At 41.1% G+C, this 17,946-nt stretch overlaps 2 protein-coding genes across 2 annotated transcripts; both read right to left on the reverse strand.

Moving 5' to 3' along the window:
• Positions 1 to 3,358: 3,358 nt before the first annotated feature.
• On the reverse strand, positions 3,359 to 5,720 carry wa-cup (walker cup). The gene is made up of 8 exons (XM_089265725.1): positions 5,282 to 5,720; positions 5,053 to 5,222; positions 4,848 to 4,991; positions 4,570 to 4,779; positions 4,341 to 4,508; positions 3,997 to 4,280; positions 3,793 to 3,938; positions 3,359 to 3,733 (listed from the first exon to the last, which is right to left on the reverse strand). Exons 1-8 carry the CDS (start codon positions 5,553 to 5,555, stop codon positions 3,390 to 3,392), a joined length of 1,740 nt encoding a protein of 579 aa, XP_089121851.1. The 5' UTR covers positions 5,556 to 5,720; the 3' UTR covers positions 3,359 to 3,389.
• Positions 5,721 to 6,882: 1,162 nt separating this feature from the next.
• LOC108658197 (modular serine protease) lies at positions 6,883 to 9,550 on the reverse strand. Its single transcript, XM_089256281.1, has 4 exons — positions 9,413 to 9,550; positions 8,766 to 9,066; positions 7,239 to 8,294; positions 6,883 to 7,177 (listed from the first exon to the last, which is right to left on the reverse strand). The coding sequence occupies exons 1-4, from the start codon at positions 9,474 to 9,476 to the stop codon at positions 6,946 to 6,948; spliced, it is 1,653 nt and encodes a 550-aa protein (XP_089112407.1). The 5' UTR covers positions 9,477 to 9,550; the 3' UTR covers positions 6,883 to 6,945.
• Positions 9,551 to 17,946: the final 8,396 nt, after the last annotated feature.

The raw sequence follows: 17,946 nt of genomic DNA on the forward strand, positions 1-17,946 counted from the left end.
GGCGGGTAACCACCCAATCGCCCAGACCAATCGCTGGGACACTGGCACGCATTTCCGCCAGCGCCAACTGCTTCCGGTGGCACTTTGCACTTTGACTTGGCTGCTCCACTGCTGACTGCTCGGCTGCTCGTCTGTTGTTTGTTGGGCCTTTGTGGGATTCTCTCTTGCTGCCATGTTATGGTTGTCGAGCTGTTGGTCGTCCTGCGTCATGTAATTTTATGACTAATTAGTCAGCTACTACGTCAACTTGGTAACTACATAGAGCTTATGCGACAGACGAAAGCGCGGGATGGATGAGGAGGTGATGGGAGAAGGGACGACAATAGCTGTGGGCGTTACTAGATCAGGGGCGTGGCCATTTATTTGCTTTGCTGCGCTTTTAATTGCTTGCAAGCAGCAGATTTTCTGCTCCTGCATTTTTATGGCATGCGTCGGTGTCGACGTCGACAACAACAGCAACAACAACAACAATAATAATAATAGCAGATACAGCAAAAGCCTCCGGTCTGTCTACAAAGTTGAGTTGCAGTTTGTTAGCTGCCTGCTGCCAATTGGCTTTGTTTTGCCCTGACAGCCGCACTCTTGCTGCCCCTGCCCCACCCACTCACTCGCCCACTTCCAGCGCCATCCACCTAACGAGCATTCTTTTTGTTCGTATTGGGCTTTGTGCAATTTTGCAGGGGAAAAGCACAAAGCATCAGCTTGAAGACATTTCTGAATCCGCTTCAGCAACTCCATTGAGCGCCATTTGCGGTAATTTGGAACAGCTTAAAGCTGATTTCTGCAATTGTTCTTGGGCAGAAATGGGCCCGACTAACCATTAAATCCAAAGCATTTCAAGTAAATGACAAAAGGCAGTACCTTTAATAGGCTTTCAGAAAGTAAGATTGGTTAAGATTTTTATGTGAGATTCTAAGTATTACTTTAAGTTAACATGAGTCATGCAATTCTATTACTATAACTCAGCGGTTTAATTTGAATACTTAATATAAATTACCTTTTCATCATGAGCTGAAATATCATTTACTGAAATTCTGGGGAAAATTCGTCTCCAGCTGCTTTGAATCTTAAGGCAACCCTTAAATGAGATTTTATAAATCCCAAATCACTTAAAAAAATGATAATAAAAATTTTCAAGAGCTCTATAATTGTGTTTTGGCTTCTCTAGTTTATTTAGTTAATCTGTATTAAATAGTAGGCAATACAGTATAAGAGTTCTTCTTTCCGCTGAAAGAAAAGCATGTAAGTTGAATTGATCTTCTAGTGTACTTCAAGTTCATTTACAAACTCGTTTATAATCATTGAACAGTTTAGGAATTTTGAATTTGGTATGTAGTTATTTAAATAATTGTATATAAAATTAAAAAAATAAAAATAAAATAATAATAATATATAATAAAGCTTTATATTCTCAATAAAAAAAATGGCTCAGAAGAGCCTAACAAAATATGTACTGTAAATATGTCAACGAAATATTAGCAATTAATATAAAGAGGCATTGAATATTCCAAACAATTAAAAAAAAAGAAATAAATAAATAAAAAAATAAATAAATAAAAAGAGAGTATTACTGCTCAAGTGACGCGGACAGGCTTTTGGCTTACACAAATCGACTGGCTACTGACCTGGCCCACAGCAACAATAGGCGAAGGCTGAAAAGGGTTCACCCCTTGAACCACAGATCTCCACAAATAATTGTAAGTAATGTAAATACTGGATTCTAGCCCAAAATGTAGATTAAGTTTTAATAATGAGTGCGCTATAGAGTCTAAGACTAGAAGCCGGAATAAAGAATTCTTAAAAAAGAAAATAAAAAAAATACATTTTACCGATGGTTAAATTGACTTGGTTTTTGGTAAATTGCAATTTATCTGTGTATTTTTCTCTCCTATATAATGCTAATCCATTGATTATATTAAAATCCTGAAATTCGTTATAGTTACTCAAATGTTTAGTTAACTGTGTCATGGTGCAATTGTACAAAGTCTTGTGTAATTCTGTGCTAGCAAGATTAAAGAATTGTTTCTCGCTGGCATCCGGAATTCTTATGAAATTCTTAGCTGTGCTTCAATTAATTATGGTCAAGTCATAAATTAAAGGAGGAAAAATGTTGTTGGACTAACGGCTGACAAAAAGGGCGACAAATGATTTCCGCTGCTAAATTATCCACTTCCGTTGCATGTACATCATTTGTATGCCCCACGAAACTCTCGACTTGACTGCGAACAAAGTTGGACAACACCTGCAGCAGCAGAAACTAGCACCACGGCTGGGCGGGGCCTGGGGAGGGAGATCGCTTCCAGCTGAAGGTGTGAAGCGGGGGCTGGCTTGGCGTGCTGAATTTTAAAAATACATGCGGAATTTAAATGACAAGCAACTAATGGAAATTGTTAACAATTTTCAATGGCAGGTGGCAGGAAACTTTGCTGCGACCTCCTGCGACCTGCTGCGACTCGAGCGGCAGCCTTTGCATCAGAAATCAGCGCAGAGCACAACAAATGGCTTCATTTATTTGCGTCTTTTGTGCAATGTTAGCGGTACTTCCGCCCGCAGTGGGCGTGAACAGCTGAAGAAATCCTGATTTACGCTCACCACGCCCCCCAGCACCGCCCATGCGTCGCCCAGCCCAGATGCCGCGTGCGAAAAGTTTGCCCTAACAAGCTACAAGCTGTCGAGCTCAAGCATCGACGACGCTCGAATCCCCTACGCGAATAAGACAGAAGGCAAAGGCAGTCGAGGAAGACATGAAATCTTAGATATTTATATTTGAAGCGATTATCTATTCGACATTTACATATTTCACATAAACCTATTCATATTTATATATTTGCTTTTATTTACATATTTATATTTAGGAATCATTAACACGAATCGAGTTCTTTTGGGAAAATAAACTATTCGACTCAGGGGACCACATAATTGTTAAGAAACTAACAGAACCCAGAGCTAGAATTTAGAAAAGGCTGCCCACTTTTGGCAAGAAATATTTAATGTTTATAAATAAGACGGGAGTGGAAAGCTGTAAGAAAAGTTGTTGTTGCAGCACTTGCAGTGATTGAATGTCCAAGACGCGTTAATGTTTTCTCTTTCGTGTGTTTTGCGGCATTTGTGCTGGATGAAAACTTTTGCTAAAACAGCGCAGCTAGAACGGAAAACTGAAAAATTGAAAAACCTCACTAAGTTTTGCCGCAAACTTTAAACTTTTAGACAGAGTCGAAAGGCAGCTGCGATAGCCGAGTAAATTTATATGCATTTATTAGTATATACATACATATGTATATACATATATATACATACATTATATTATATATATTTATAGATATGTATATACATATGCATATATAATGCATATTATATTATTTATACGAATCCAAAACACTATTCATAATTCATTCCCTGGAGTTACCTGTGGGCATTTCGTGTGCAAATGAGTTGGAATTTGTATTGATAGAGCTATCACGGGAGGTGTCGAGGCTGGTCATCAGCCGACGCAATCGACGCCTGCCGGAGCCGTCATAGGTAAAAGCGGTCTTCAGTTCCAGTTCCTCGTTGTTGACCCGCAGGCAAATGTCAATGAACAGAATGAGATCGATGTTCTTCAGTTGCTTGGCATACTTAAAGGCCTCGTTCAGCATTTGCTTCTGCTTCTCCACCTTCCCCAACACGGTGTGCGCTTTGCAGGCGATGAGGGCGCTCAGAGCGCCCCACACATAGTGCCGGCCCTTCTCGGCCTCTGGAAGGTCATATAGAAGGGAGATCTGTCGACATGATACAATAAGTGATTATGCATACCATCCATTGCTTTGCGGGCCAGCTGACAGCATTTGTCGAAGGAGTGACTGTTCAGGTGCGCCTGCGCCGCCTCGTGGTACAGATAACAGCGCTCAATGGTATATTTGGCGAATCGCAAGCGCGTCTCGAACTGATCCATGCGTTGTCTGCAATATGAGTGAGATATAACTGTGCTAAATGAACGTACATATGCGTATATCTAACTTGAGCAAGGCCTTTGCATCCTCGAACTTCTCCCTTTTGATCTGGCCTAAATCATTCGTGATTACATTGGACAGGTTGGAGACATGGTGTGAGATCTTAAATAGATCCAGCAGATTTGAACGCCCCATCGATTTATAAATGCTTGAAATTTTGTATTCATTAATGCGGGCCAAACCCAAGTAGTTGAGGACCTCATTAATGAATTCAAATTTCCAAGGCATAACGCGGTGCGTCTTGATCGACACATAGGAGTCCATCACGTTGGCCACGAACTTTGTCAATTTCTGAAACGAATATCTTGTGAGTATATAATATACAAATAATATACATATATAGCAGTTTACAGCTAGATCATTTCGTCTGATCAAAGCTCGTATGTTCTGCAGCATCTTGAACATATTTCGCCTCGTTTGATTCTGTATGCGGAAGAAGTTCTCCTCCTGGATCTTGCGCGAGGAAGGCTTATTCGGAAATTGTTTGCTGTACATGGTCTGGCGAGCGTGGAGCATTTTCTGAGACCGAACGGGAATGAGAATCGCAGCTACTCGCCGAATACCTTCAATGAAGACTCACCGTAAAGTTTCGCAATGTGTGGTACCGCTCGTTGGTCAGATTTTGCAAATATTCTGAGGATTGAACACTTTGCTTCAGTAAAAGATTTGGATTATCCCGTAGATTCTTCAGAAACGTAACGTCCATCCACGAGTTATTCACATAGGCCTGGGTGAATGTCTTGAATCGACGCTCAAGCCGCTTCTTCTCCAGCGGCGAGAGAATCTTGGGCTGAATGCGAATACGAAACATAAAAATTTCTACACCTCAATGGATCTGAGAGCAATTGATTTCGTTACCTGCTTTTGTACTATGCTCAGCACATCACATTCTGACTTCACGTATTTGGGCTGTGTGGCTATATCTTTCATCATGCTAGTTATCAGGCGATACACAGACGATTCTGTTTCAGTCGATAGCACGTCGTTCACGATTCGATTAACCTGAGAGCACGTGAGTGAATAGAGCATTTCCATTTGCCATTGTGGGATATCTTCTACCTACCAGATATATGCGCTTCTCCATGGCTAGTGCATGCGAATAGGTTAGGTCTTTCATGTTGGTGCAGGCGAAGCTCAATGCCTCCTCGAACTGGTTCGAATCGAGGAGTGCATCACAGATCTCCAAATCAATTTCGCGACACGAGCCGCGTGGGTTGTCGCGCTTGAAAATCGCTGTGGTGGCTCGAAAATATAGAACTATTATGAAACATGTGCAATATGTGACTCTTAACTCTTTGAGTGCATCGCGTCAGCGAGCCCTTCCATTGGCGCCGCCTTCGCCCGCTTCACCTGACTTCGCTTCAGCAGGGAGTCAATGTTCTCGGGGCTCAGCTTGAGCGCAGCATCAAAATACTTAGTGCCAAGGTTCAGCTTCGCGTTCCGCGCGAAGTAAGTGCCCCAGTCGTTATAGATGGTGTGCAGTTGGTCATCCTTCCACTTGATCTTCTCCCATGGCTCCAGGTGCTTTGCGATGGCTGCCTCTGGTACGGAAAGTCTATCAAACATGGCTCGTGCGAGTGAGTGAGTGTGCGTGTGTGTACGGTTAAAGTTAAAAATAGTTTCGCTTAAAATATTATAAAATTACAATTAAAAGCTATTAAAATTGACTATTAAAAACAAAAATAATATGAAAAGTCAAGTGTTGTTAGTGTGCTAAAAACCAAATTTCCATAACTGTAACGAAATAAGCTCAAAAATCAGTCGTATTTTGACAGCAGCGTAGAGCCTGCTACTCCAAAACTTACTGGAAATGCTAAATAATAAATAAGAATATAAAATAAAAAGCAGTTCATTAATTTGTTCAGCATTTAAATTTATTCAAATTCAATTTCGAGTGTTTGAAATCGAAGTATTAAATAATTACGTATACGTAATATAATATATATTCATTGAAGTCGCCCCTCGACGATACGATACACGATATACAGTGGAATCCCGATTATTCGAAATTACTATACGATTTTCATTTAAGCAATATTTCAACGAAATCCATTTTAAATTTTCCAACTGTCGTTATAACCGGACTCCACGGTGCTTTATTTATTTATTTTTATACCCTGAACCCATTGAAAATGGGAAATCAGGGTATAATGGTTTTGTTAAAGGTATGTAACAGGCAGAAGGAGGTGTGGCAGACCCCACAAATTATATATTTTCTTGATCAGGGCGACAAGCTGAGTCGTTTTGGCGCTGTCCGTCTGTCTGTCCGTCCGTCCATCCGTATGTATGAACGCGTCGATCTCAGAAGATATAAGAGCTAGAGACTTCAACTTTTTTTTAAAATGTCCGTATATATCACGCGCAGATCGAGTTTATCACTAAAAAACGATAACTCATTCCGATACTTTTTTATCGATAAAAAACCTTATCGAAGATCACTTAAATAATTATATCTCCTACATCTTTCAAGCTAGAGTCTCCAAATTTAAAATGTATATAAAGATGTATTTTATACAATTTCGGTTTTTGTTAAAATTTACTCTCCACCCCCAAATCCACCCCCTCACCATCATCTTTGTAAAAAATCGTATATCAAATGCTAGAGTCTTGGGCTTCTGTATACACATACATTTTAACATTATGATTACGTTCTGAAAGTTTCATTACGATCGTACGTCTAGAAATTAAATTATTCAACAAAAAAGTTCTCCTAATATTGCCAACACTGCAGCGCAACCAAAGCGCAAACGCCTGTATATGCGTGTGTGTGTGGGTATGCGTGTGTTTGTTTGTATGTGTATGTGTGTGCGTGTATTTGTTTATATGCGTGTGTGTGTGTGTGCGTGTGTGTTTGCTAATTATTATTGAAATATCAGTTTCTTTTTTTTTTGCATTTAATTATATTCTTCATTGAGTTTTTTTTTTAAGATTTTTTTAGTTATCAGTAGACAAATCTCTACTGCCGTATTTCATCAATAATTTTCTCACGATAGTCCCTGAAATTGATAATCGTATCGCCACTTGAAATATATGCCAGAGAGGAGATGGTTTCATTTTTGTATAGGGGCGTTCCCAGAAGCAGTGGCTGCGTTCCATGGTAAACATAATCCGTTTCCTTAAGGCAAATGGGTCGCTCTTTCGCCGAGAGTATAAACGGATTTACCATTTTAATCAGCACCAGAGGCTTGCTGGAAACACGCAAGGGAAATCATTCACATACCGCTATGTAAGGAATGTTGCTATACTCACAAGTAGCGGTTTATTAGGCTAATGTGGCGCACATCGTAGCCGTGCTCCCTATTCGAATTGAAGCTCGTTGAGTGATTGCCCATGATAATGGAATAATCTGTTGTGCTGTACATCCTCTGGAAGCAACTGCCCGCAGTTAGCACGTAGTATGGATCTATAATGGTGCCCAGGCACTGAAACTCATGTCTGTCATATCCCACGCGCCTAAATACGCTGACGACCCACGGATGCTCCTTGACTGTGTCAAACGTCCTGCCACAGTCGGGAACGCACTTGAGTTTTGGCGAATGTGCATTGCGCCTGCGCCAATTGCCGTTTGCCTTGCACTCGATTTCGCCCCGATCAATAGATCCGCTGGGTCTATAGCCCTGGGCACACCTCGTGATGGCAACGGTTGTGGGAGGGTGCAGCAATGCGGAGCAGTCGACGATCTCTTGCTGGTAAGTGCAGATGGCTTGGATGCTGCGATCATTTGTGATCGTGCTGCTCTTGCAGCCGTTGATGCACTCGGCCCAAGGCGCCTTCCACTCGCCGTTGTCGCAGGTGTTCACATCGCTGCCCTGCAGCAGAGATTTGTGGCCGCAGCTGAGCCGCACCGTCGTCTGGTGGGGCACGGTGCCGTCGCCCAAATATGGCAGACCATTGTAAATCGATTTTAGCCGCAAGTTGGAGCCGAACACCTTGCAGCTCTTCTCATCCGATGTCGGTGTCCGGACTGTAGTGGTGGTGGTGGTGGTGGTGGTGGTTGTAGCTAGCCTTGATATGGCCTCTTTTTGCCAAGGATATACGTACCACGGCTCGCCCGAGACCTTGCTGCATATGGAATATATCTCATCGGAGCCATCGCGACAGTCGACCAAATGATTGCATGCCGCAGTCTTGGATATGCAGGCGCCGTACGCACATCGGAAGGAGCCGCTGAGACAATGGGTGGCCTTACAAAGCTCAAGCGACTCATCCGATCCATCGCGACAGTTCACAACGCCATCACAGAGCTCAGCATAGGACAGGCATTCTTTTGACTCCCTGCACTGAAACTGGCTGTATGGCTGGATTCTGGAATATAGAAGAAAAGGAAAATCAATAAGCAACAAACGCGATCTCTCGACTAAAAAACACCGTGAGCGCACACCCACACACACTAACTCGCATTCACTCACCCACACACTCACATACCCAATATGAATCAAGGTTGGGCTCGCCTGAACTCATATTTGTTTGTTATACTCATTCAAGAAAGTGAAATGAGTATACTTTATACTCTGAATATTTGAGACCCTCGAATTGTGTGCCCACTAGGGGCAAATAGGAAAATGAATTTTCCGTTATACTAGAAATCATATTAGTTGAAGAGATCGAGAGCTGAAATTTGGAATTTATATTCACGTCTGCTTCTTTAGCGACTAGATTGTGGTTAGCATCGTCGATGCATTTGGCACAAAAGAATCGGAGAATGGGGAGTGAATGAGCATTCTGTCATCGGTGACGCCCGATTGCAACGCTCTTACTTGTTTTTCAATAGCTTACTCGCATTCGCCACGAATCCAGGAGTACAATGTATTTCCCTCACTACATTCGAAAACGTTCTCATCTGTGCCATCCCAGCAATCATTTTTCTTATCACAGATCTTGTTGCTATCGATGCAGCCGCCGTAGCTGCAACGAAGCTTGTCGCACTTGAAGTCGTGGCACGCCTCAAACGTCTCATCGCTTCCATCAGCACAGTTCTTATTGCCGTCGCACATCAGGGCATTGTCAATGCACTCGCCATCCTTGCACGCGAATTCGTTAGTTTGGCACTTGGACACTGCCACTTCTTCTGCATTGGCTGGAAATAATAAGAAATATTGAACATTTAATAATTAATATTGAATACTCAATAATTAATATTGAATATTTTTGACATTCTATTAAGTCAATGTCTTAAGGGTTGAGCCTATGAGCTTTTCTTTAATTACGATCACAAACTTTACACATATTTAAATATTTTAATGCCATTATGAAGCTCTGAATAATATGTTGGAAGGTGCTTCTGACAAAAGTATATTCATTTCTTCATTTCTCGTAGAAACAGTTCTAGGTAGAATCTCGTATTCAAGCACTCCCAACTCTTTATTAATACTAAGTAATTTATTTACTTAGTTAATTTAATTTTGTTTTTTTTTTTTTTTTACCACATTGCAGGCCAATTATCACTAGGCAAATCCCAAAGGCCTTCTTTTTGAATGAATGAAACATGGAATTCTCCTCGATATCGAGATGAGCACGAAATATTTCAATTATATAATTTGTCGACTTTTCGTGTCGAAGTCTGTTTGCGTACTGAATGGAAACAATGTTAGGTCTGCCAAAATTTTGCAAATTGTTATGTATATTTATTATATAATTATTATTATTTTTATTTTATTATGATTATAGGGGCGTTACCGCTTTGTTTGATTATCTGCACAATAACCAATATTCAGTTAAGCTGCCTTCGGTGTAGATTAATTAATATAAAAATTATTTTTTTATATATATTTTTTTTATTGTTTGTTTTATAGTAAATATTTGTATGTATTTGTCATTTATTATATTCAACATGTTCACCAGGAATTCATATTTACCAGCTTGAGCAGTCATATTTCGCTTCCTCTTAGATTCGTAATCGTTTTTGTGTTGTGTTTTGTCGTGTTTTTGTTATGTCTGCAAATTGAAAGGCGGCGTCGATCAAAGCCGTCAAAACATTCACACACTCGACTGGACACTCTTTCATTTTAAATTCATAGTTTTTTCAATTTATTTTTGCCATATATAGATTTTTTTTGTTTTTACTTCTTTTTATTTTGCCTTTTTGTTTGGCCAGCTTTGTTAGAAAATTGTTCAAAGCGAGTTTTTCGCACTTGAATGTTTCAATGCTCACTCGTTGCCTAGCCATTGATTAAAAAACTGGACTCACCATTCGAATTCAAATTAAAGGCAGCCCTTTTTAATTGAATAAAAGGGTGAACAAAAAACGAACAGAATGAGAAAAAAGAACAGCTCCAGTTTTTAGAACGATATGATCAGATTCCAGAGCTCCGATGCCAACGACACTTCAGTCGAGTGTGTTAAGCTGCAATCAGAGAACAAAGTCTATTATATTTTCATTTATTTTTTTTTTAAATAAAAGTCTGATAAGCAGAAGTGCTATGATTTACAGTATTCAGTTAAGGATAGAGGAAGCCCCAAGCTTTATGTAGTTGAACGTAATTCTTCTGACACGTGAATTTCTTTTGAATGCTAAGTAAAAATCATGTGGGGAAAAGTTTATTTTGATAATAGTTTGAGCATATGTCTGATGATATTTTTCTAGAGACTTTAAATTTCAAATGCATTTGTTTGTATTCTGACATTAGGCGGTTTTTCTCATTTTATTTCGCTTATTCTCTCGAGAATGACACCTCTAATCGACTCAAACGTTTCATGCAACAAATGCAGCTATGAATATACCAGAGATGAACTTTCCCAGGTATGCTTTAAAACTCACTCAGCGTTTGATTGGGTCCTATACAGAATTTTAATGACTGTTTCAGTTTGGTTCTAGTTCTAATTGCACTTGCAGCTGCTTTGTGTCTATGTTGGAATTAAATATTTGAAATAGAGTTACAAAGAGAGCGCAACCATTTAAAGTGTGTTTAGAATTTGAAGTGTGTATTGAGCCAAGGGAGAGCTGGGAATTGGGAGTTGCGAGTATTGTATTAAAAATTAAAATGTTTGCAGCACAGCAAAGGCAACGTTTGATGTTGCTGTGGGGGCAGACACATAGACCGTCCAGGGGGGCGGGGGTTGGTGGGTAGCGGCACAGTGATTGCTACAAAGAGTGCATAGAGTGACAATGGGATTGTTTGTAAATTGACAACAACAATATGCGCTGCTGTGATTCACGGCACGGCTAGCGACAACGAGAAGCGGCATTGCGCCAAAGGGGCGTATACGTTATATAGATTGACAAAAGCTGACACACGCTGAGAAATGAGCACAAATTGTATTGTCAGATTGTCGTTGTTAGCATTTCTTTTATTATCTGTAGCTGTAGCTATTACTTTCGTTGTTGTTGCTGTTGTTTACAGTCGAACTGTGTCAACAGCAACACAGTTTGTTAGTGATTTGCATTGGTGGCAAAACTACTGAAACAGCTGAACTATAAGAGTTTTAAGTTTCTAAAGGAACAAATGATTGAGCGTAAATAAAATAAAATGGATTTTCGCTTTGGGAATTTAGTGCATAGAGTTTAATAGTTTTCTCAGCGAAGAGCAGCAGAGTTTAATAAACAGAAACAAATAATTTATTATGTCATATAAATATATATATGGTATTCATATTTTATATTATATATGCATATGCATGATGAAGATGTTGAACCATTGCGTAATTAATAAAGCTCCAAACTCGCCGCGAGAACTTTCAGCCAGCCAAAATCTGTCGCCTCCTGCTTCGCTTAGTCAACGGCAGACGCTGCCCGAACGGAATCCACAACAAAATTTTGCGGCCACTACCAGAGAGGAAGGTCTTCAAAACTTTTAGCCAAAGTTTGCGGTCGACTGGGTTCGAGTAATATATATATAGATCTATATATATCTATTATACGGCCATATATATGTATATGTATGTATAGTGTGTAGCTGGCTCTTATCCAATTAAGTCATAACTCAATATGTGCTGAGAGATATGCACTTGGCCATTACTTAGGCAAAGGCAAAAATTTTGCTCTAATAACTTTGGAGCTGATGCTTTCTTCCGTCTACTTTTTGGTGGCGAGCAGATAATTTTCACACCCCTCCAGAGCCACATTCAGCAGCAGCACGTAGCAGTGTGGCAGCAGCGCAGCAGGAGGAGGGAGGACGGAGGACGGAGGACGGGCGGAGCAACAGCTATTCGGCTGCTTGGCATTGGCTTTTACGGCACCAGCGAGACGCTGCCACAACTCATTTGGCGTTGACCAGGACTATGTTGTTAGTTGCCCGCCAGCCCCCGCCCAGCTTCGGGCTCCTCGCCCGCCCTTGTGAGTGGCTGGCTGCTGCCTCAACTCCATCCATCTGCAGTTGAACGCGCGCATAAATTATTCATTTGTAATGTGCAGCAGCTCTCGTTGTCGGGCCACCGGAGGGTGCTGTGTGTGTGTGCGAGGGGGGAGTGGGTGAGTGGTGCACTTTTGGCACAGGATATGATACTGACACTCAACAACTACCCAGTGGAAACTGGTCTGGCAGGGGCGGCTCTTGGGCTGGGGCTGGGTCTGGGTCTGGGTCTGGGTCTGGTTCTGTGCTCTTGGCGTTTACTTTCGGTTTGTAATTTCCTTCTGGAGTTTGCGGCATCAAAAAGGAACGGCAGCCCAGCCGTGGTGAGAAACAGCAAGAAGTACACAGCAGAGCGGGAAGAGAGTACATTGCAAATGACGATTGCAACTGAACTGGGCAGCAACAAAGCCATCAGCAGCTCCCCAACCCCCTGCTGGTTTACCGCTGGCCTTTGGGGTAGCTGCGCTTGCAAACTTTAAAGTTTCTCTCGGATCTGCAGCTATGTGTCTATGTGTGTGTGTGTGAAAAGTTTCATTTGTGAATTGAAAAATTATTTCTAGTTTCATATGCAGAGTGTGTGTCATTTACACAGCCAAGACGAGAATGAGGAGGAGGCGAGGAGTGGAGTGGAGTGGAGTGGAGTGGAGCAACCCGACTAAGCCAAACAACTCAGCCAAGCAGCAACACCAGCAGCCATTGACAAAATGGAAAGTTGTTGACTTAGTTTCCGCTTCTTTGGGCCGCTTCTGTTGGCCCAGTGCTGCATGTGACTGTTGCAACCTGCAGCTGGCTTTGCATGTGGTAACATGCGTCTTCAACACTTTTTAATTATGTTCCTGCTTTGCTTAAATAGAAGCAATTCTACAAGTTTCTGCTGACTTTAAGCTGCACCCAACTACAGCGAAGAATGTTGTTAATATTTTTGGCATTTTTTCTACATTTTAGGTCAATTAAATAAATAATTGCTGAGTTAGCCCACATTTGCAAGGACCTGACAAGCAGCTTAAAGAAATTATCCATACAAATGGAATTAACATACGAAAGGGCTGAGCGCACGTAGCACCGTCCATTTGCTCCAAGTCCAAGCCGAGCTGCATGTGGCACGTGCGCACACGATGTTGCAGCTGGAATAAACTGAATTACATGAACTAATTAGGTATTTAGAGAGCAGACCTTATTGTCGGACATGTACGCAATGCTGGACCTGAAATATTAATTACTATATAATAGAAAGAGAGAGAGAGAGAGAGAGAGAGAGAGAGAGAGAGAGAGAGAAAATGCTGAACAAGAAATGCTGGAAATAGTTTTATAAAATTCTACTTAAAAGGTTTATTCATGTTGAAAGCTATCTTAATGGGTGCCGAAAATTAAATGAAAATAATTTATTGAAAGGAGAGGTTACGCATAAATCAACTGTAATACTGTAAATAAGTAAGAGAAAGTTAGAGATGTACTTCAAATATATTAATATAATATAGAAAAAGTTAAAAATGATTGATTTTTTACTTAGAATTCATTGAAGAGAATTTTCGTATACTTATTTCTGTATAAATTTACTTTATAATTATGTTTTTGTTTATATAACATTGTATATACAACAAGACAAAGTTTTCTTTCCATATTTAGCTTAGCTTAGGAAAAGAAAAGATTTACGTTGACAAAACGACGGAATGAACTCACCGCCCAATTCTTATTTTTGTTTTTATTCATGAAGAGTAATTCGGATGTCTTGAAAATCATCGTATGAGTTACAATTTTTCCTTTCTCTCTCTCTCTCTTTCCGTTATAGGAATACCCGAAATCGAAATCAGACTTGTAATTTGTCCTATACAAAACATATTGCCTAGCCAATGAAGAAAGACAGGTTGCTCTGAGAAGTGAGTTGCGTAATGCTCCTCTATGAATTTACTAAATATACATTTAAACATATACATTTCTATTTAAGTTTCCCTACTTATCTATGTCTATCATCCAATCAACTGAACAGGAGTCGGCATTGATATTACGACAAAAGTTACAAAAGTTTTTAATATGGTATTTGTTTAAAGGATCAATAAGTTGGGGACAGTTCTCATTTCTGTATAATTCTATTTGTTTATTGACAATATTTTAAGTATTTGGTTGTTAATGAAAGGAAGCTTGTAAATAATAACTTTTTCATATATGTATAACTGGCTGGGTTAATCTACGTAATAATAGAATTGACTGAATAATTAATTGACAACAAATTTATATTACAAAAAATTAAAAATATGACTTCATTAAATTTAAAGTTTGAAAGTAAATCCACAACGAATAGATCTTCAAATCCTACTCTATTCCTTGGGATCGCTAATTTCATTGATATTTCAGGCAGACTCTGCATCGCGAAAGAGCATTTTGTAGTCGCTTGTTTACCGATTGTTCCTACTTGTTGTTGTTGTTTTCGGACTAAAGTTGTTGTAATTTATTAAGCCAGCCGTGAATCTGACTGCATTTTACCGCAAAATTGTCAACAGGCAAGCCTCACGCACACACCCACAACCAGAGCCACACATACGCGCATGCCAAGAGCCGCAGACACGCACATGTGCTGAAAAAAAGCGGAAACGGAAACGATGGCGCGGTCGTCTGCTTAGCTGTGTGCATGTGTATGTGTGTGTGAGTGTGTGTGTGTGTGTGTGTGTGTGTGTGTGTGTATGTGGGTCTGTTTGCATTAGTGTTTGCCCGGACTTTGACAAATATTTCGAATGAGTACGTGAGCCTGTGTATGTGTGCTCATATAGTACGCGTTTGTGTGTGTCTGTGTGTGTGTGCTTTGGCGGATGCAAAAGTTTGTTGTTGCAAATAAAAAGGTTTACAAAATTAGCAAGTAAAATATGCACACAAATGCCAGGTATATGTGCGTGTACGTGTGCGTGAGTGTGTGTGTGTGTGTGTGTGTGAAACATTAACGGAAACGGACTCTAGTGGTATGCGGCATATTTAATTTATTTGGTAGCATTGACAGCAGCTGCAGGAGATTTAACTAAAAAGCTTATTTTAACATTTTCAAGTGAAGTTTTAAAATATTGCCAAGCGAGTGCGGGAAAACGCACGTTTAATATATGTATGTATGTAGTTAGTTAGTTATGTGTGGCTGTAATGACAATGAAATGACTCTACACCCTCTGAATTGGGTCGGTTCGGGCGCACAGTGTCTACCTTAAAGCAGAGCTCGCACGCTCATAATCAAAGCAAATGGCTGACAGGCGGACAGATGCAGTCGACAGGTTGTTGCCTAATTAAAATGGCAAAATGTCAACAGCAACAACAACAATAACAACAACAACAACAACAACAGCAACAACAATGTCATTCACAGTGCACGTCGAACAACAGGCAATTGTCATGGAAATTTATGCGCTAACTGGACGCAAACAAACGAAAAACGTCCAAAGAACAAACCGAACCGAACCGAACCGAACCCCACCCAAACCCAGAGAGCGAACCCAAGCCGAGACCGAACAGACCCGAAAACTAAGCTTTCAAATTATGCACACCACATGCAGACAGCCCCCCCATACAGCTGCAGCAACACGGCCACACAGATACAAATACAGATACACTTGCAGATATGGATGCAATATCGAGATGGAGTCAGACTTCGAGCTAGAGGTGAGCTCGTGCTATCGTGCGTGATCTCCTTCTAGAATAGATTTCAAAGAGATTCTATAAATGGAATGAGAGAGTATTCTATTATTGTTCAAGGCGATTTCTGCCTTGTGCCCGATGACAGTTGGCGTGTCACGCGCCCATCTCTGGCATTGCTTTATGCTGCGCTGCACATGTTGTTAGTTTTGTTTGGTGCGTGGCAGGGGCGAACGATAAATTTGTTAGCTGCGCTGCTTTCAGCCAAATGGTAAATAAATTTTAATTTGATTAACGATTTTGTCGGGCTCATTTTTGGGCCCACAATTGATTGCTGTTTGGCCTCGCTGCGAGCGAGTGCGGAATTAATTTGTAGCTCTCATGCCGGAGGCCTAATTGCATTTTGCGTTACGTTTCATTAACTTGGCCAAGTGATGTGCAACATTGGCGACTCGATTTTGATGGTCAGTGTGCTTTTGGACGTGAATCGCGGCCTGTATGCTTTCCATTCAGTTAACAGGTCAGCAGCAGGAGTAGCCGGAGCAGGAGTAGGAGCAGCATCTGCTGTGGCCTGTTAGCGCTTATTATCCTTGTCACGTTCGAGGACCAACGCTCTGCGCCTTTGTTTACCGCTTGCTGTTGCGGTTGTAGTTGTTGCTGCTGAGCAAACAATTTGCTTGAGTGCTGCAATTCCTTGCAGGTAAATGCACGCACACACACACCCACACACACACATACATACAGAGTCAACTATCAGCTGGATTGACTAAAAGCAACTCGAGAATGAGTGCCATGCAAGCGTGGAGTGGGCACAGTCAATGCCTAGCAAAGATTGAATTAGTTTGCATGCTAATTCCATTTGCCCGGCTTGTTTGCTCATTCCAAGTTCAAACGCGATGGCTTGTGTACCCTGGATAATTTGATAATTGCCAAGCGATAAGCGCTGCAAGTGATGCGCCCTATGTATACATTATCTAAAGCCAAAGCATGCCAGCACAAATATGGCTAAGAGGAGGAGGCCAATGCAAATATTTATGCTGGATCGACCTGGGAGACTATTGCATTCACTGGAAATTCGGCTGCTTTGTAGCTGCTGAAGTATTTGCAATATATTCTAATCAAAATTCAATTACACGAGTATTTACTGTACATTGCCACTGACTAACAACAGCTCGGCACTCGCGGTAGTAATTTAATAACTCAGCCGAAAAGTATGCAATGAAATCCGACGTGCAGCACAAAAGTATGCAATGGTTTATCTAAACATTTTAGTAAATTTCTGCATGCGCTTAACAAGTTTTGAATATTATATTTATATGCTTAATTCCGCTGCTCACTCATGCACAAACAAGTTTAATTAGTCTGTTGTGCGCTCACTGCTAATTTCGCCCTCTATGCAGCCGTCCAGTGTTATATGAGCTAGCTCTAAAATTGCGCTGTTCACACTTCGAGTGGACATGTGTTTCAAGCGGCAGCAGCAGCCATCAGAAGTGGACTCCAGTCTGACCGCCTGCTTATGTACCTCGCACTTCAGATGCCCCAGCCAAGTCCTCTTTTTTTCTACTCACTGCTCTGGCTGTTGCTGTTGCTGATGTTGTTGTTGTTGTTGTTGCTGTTGATGTTCATGTATCATGGGGGCATTTATCAAGTGTCCCTTTGGAGCAGCAGTTGCTGAAGCTGTGGCTGTGGCTGCCGCGCCACATTCTGCTTATAGTTGACCAACACTTGTCATATCCCCTGGCATGGCAAATACCTATGTATGTGATCTCCGGACCGTGCCTGAACTTTTAAAGTGCATTTTTAGCTGGCCATACATAAATTGAAGTGAAGCAACATATTCCATAGATCATGTGGCCTATGCATTTGCCAGCCTACCTCCAATGGACACGCATATACGGATACAGATACAACTACAGCTACAGAGATAGAGACAGCAGCACTGCATGCATGGACACCGTCAGCTGATTTAGGGTTCGAGTTTAATAAAGATGTGGCCGTAGCACTGTGGTTGGAGGACCATTAAGCCAATGCCCAGAGCGACACAGACAGCAGAGAGAGAG

This window comes from Drosophila navojoa, chromosome 2 (genome assembly GCF_054131105.1).
Source record: "Drosophila navojoa isolate 15081-1374.11 chromosome 2, UAZ_NAV_1.0, whole genome shotgun sequence".
NCBI lineage: Eukaryota > Metazoa > Arthropoda > Insecta > Diptera > Drosophilidae > Drosophila > Drosophila navojoa.

Coding starts and splice junctions, on each gene's coding strand:
- wa-cup (XM_089265725.1), bottom strand. CDS start 5,555: ATGTTTGATAGACTTTCCGTACCAGAGGCAGCCATCGCAAAGCACCTG. Junction 4,992..5,052: donor TGGAGAAGCGCATATATCTG/GTAGGTAGAAGA, acceptor ACGTGCTCTCAG/GTTAATCGAATCGTGAACGA. Junction 4,281..4,340: donor TCAGACGAAATGATCTAGCT/GTAAACTGCTAT, acceptor TATTCGTTTCAG/AAATTGACAAAGTTCGTGGC.
- LOC108658197 (XM_089256281.1), bottom strand. CDS start 9,476: ATGTTTCATTCATTCAAAAAGAAGGCCTTTGGGATTTGCCTAGTGATA. Junction 8,295..8,765: donor TGGATTCGTGGCGAATGCGA/GTAAGCTATTGA, acceptor TCTATATTCCAG/AATCCAGCCATACAGCCAGT. Junction 7,178..7,238: donor AGCCTAATAAACCGCTACTT/GTGAGTATAGCA, acceptor GCGTGTTTCCAG/CAAGCCTCTGGTGCTGATTA.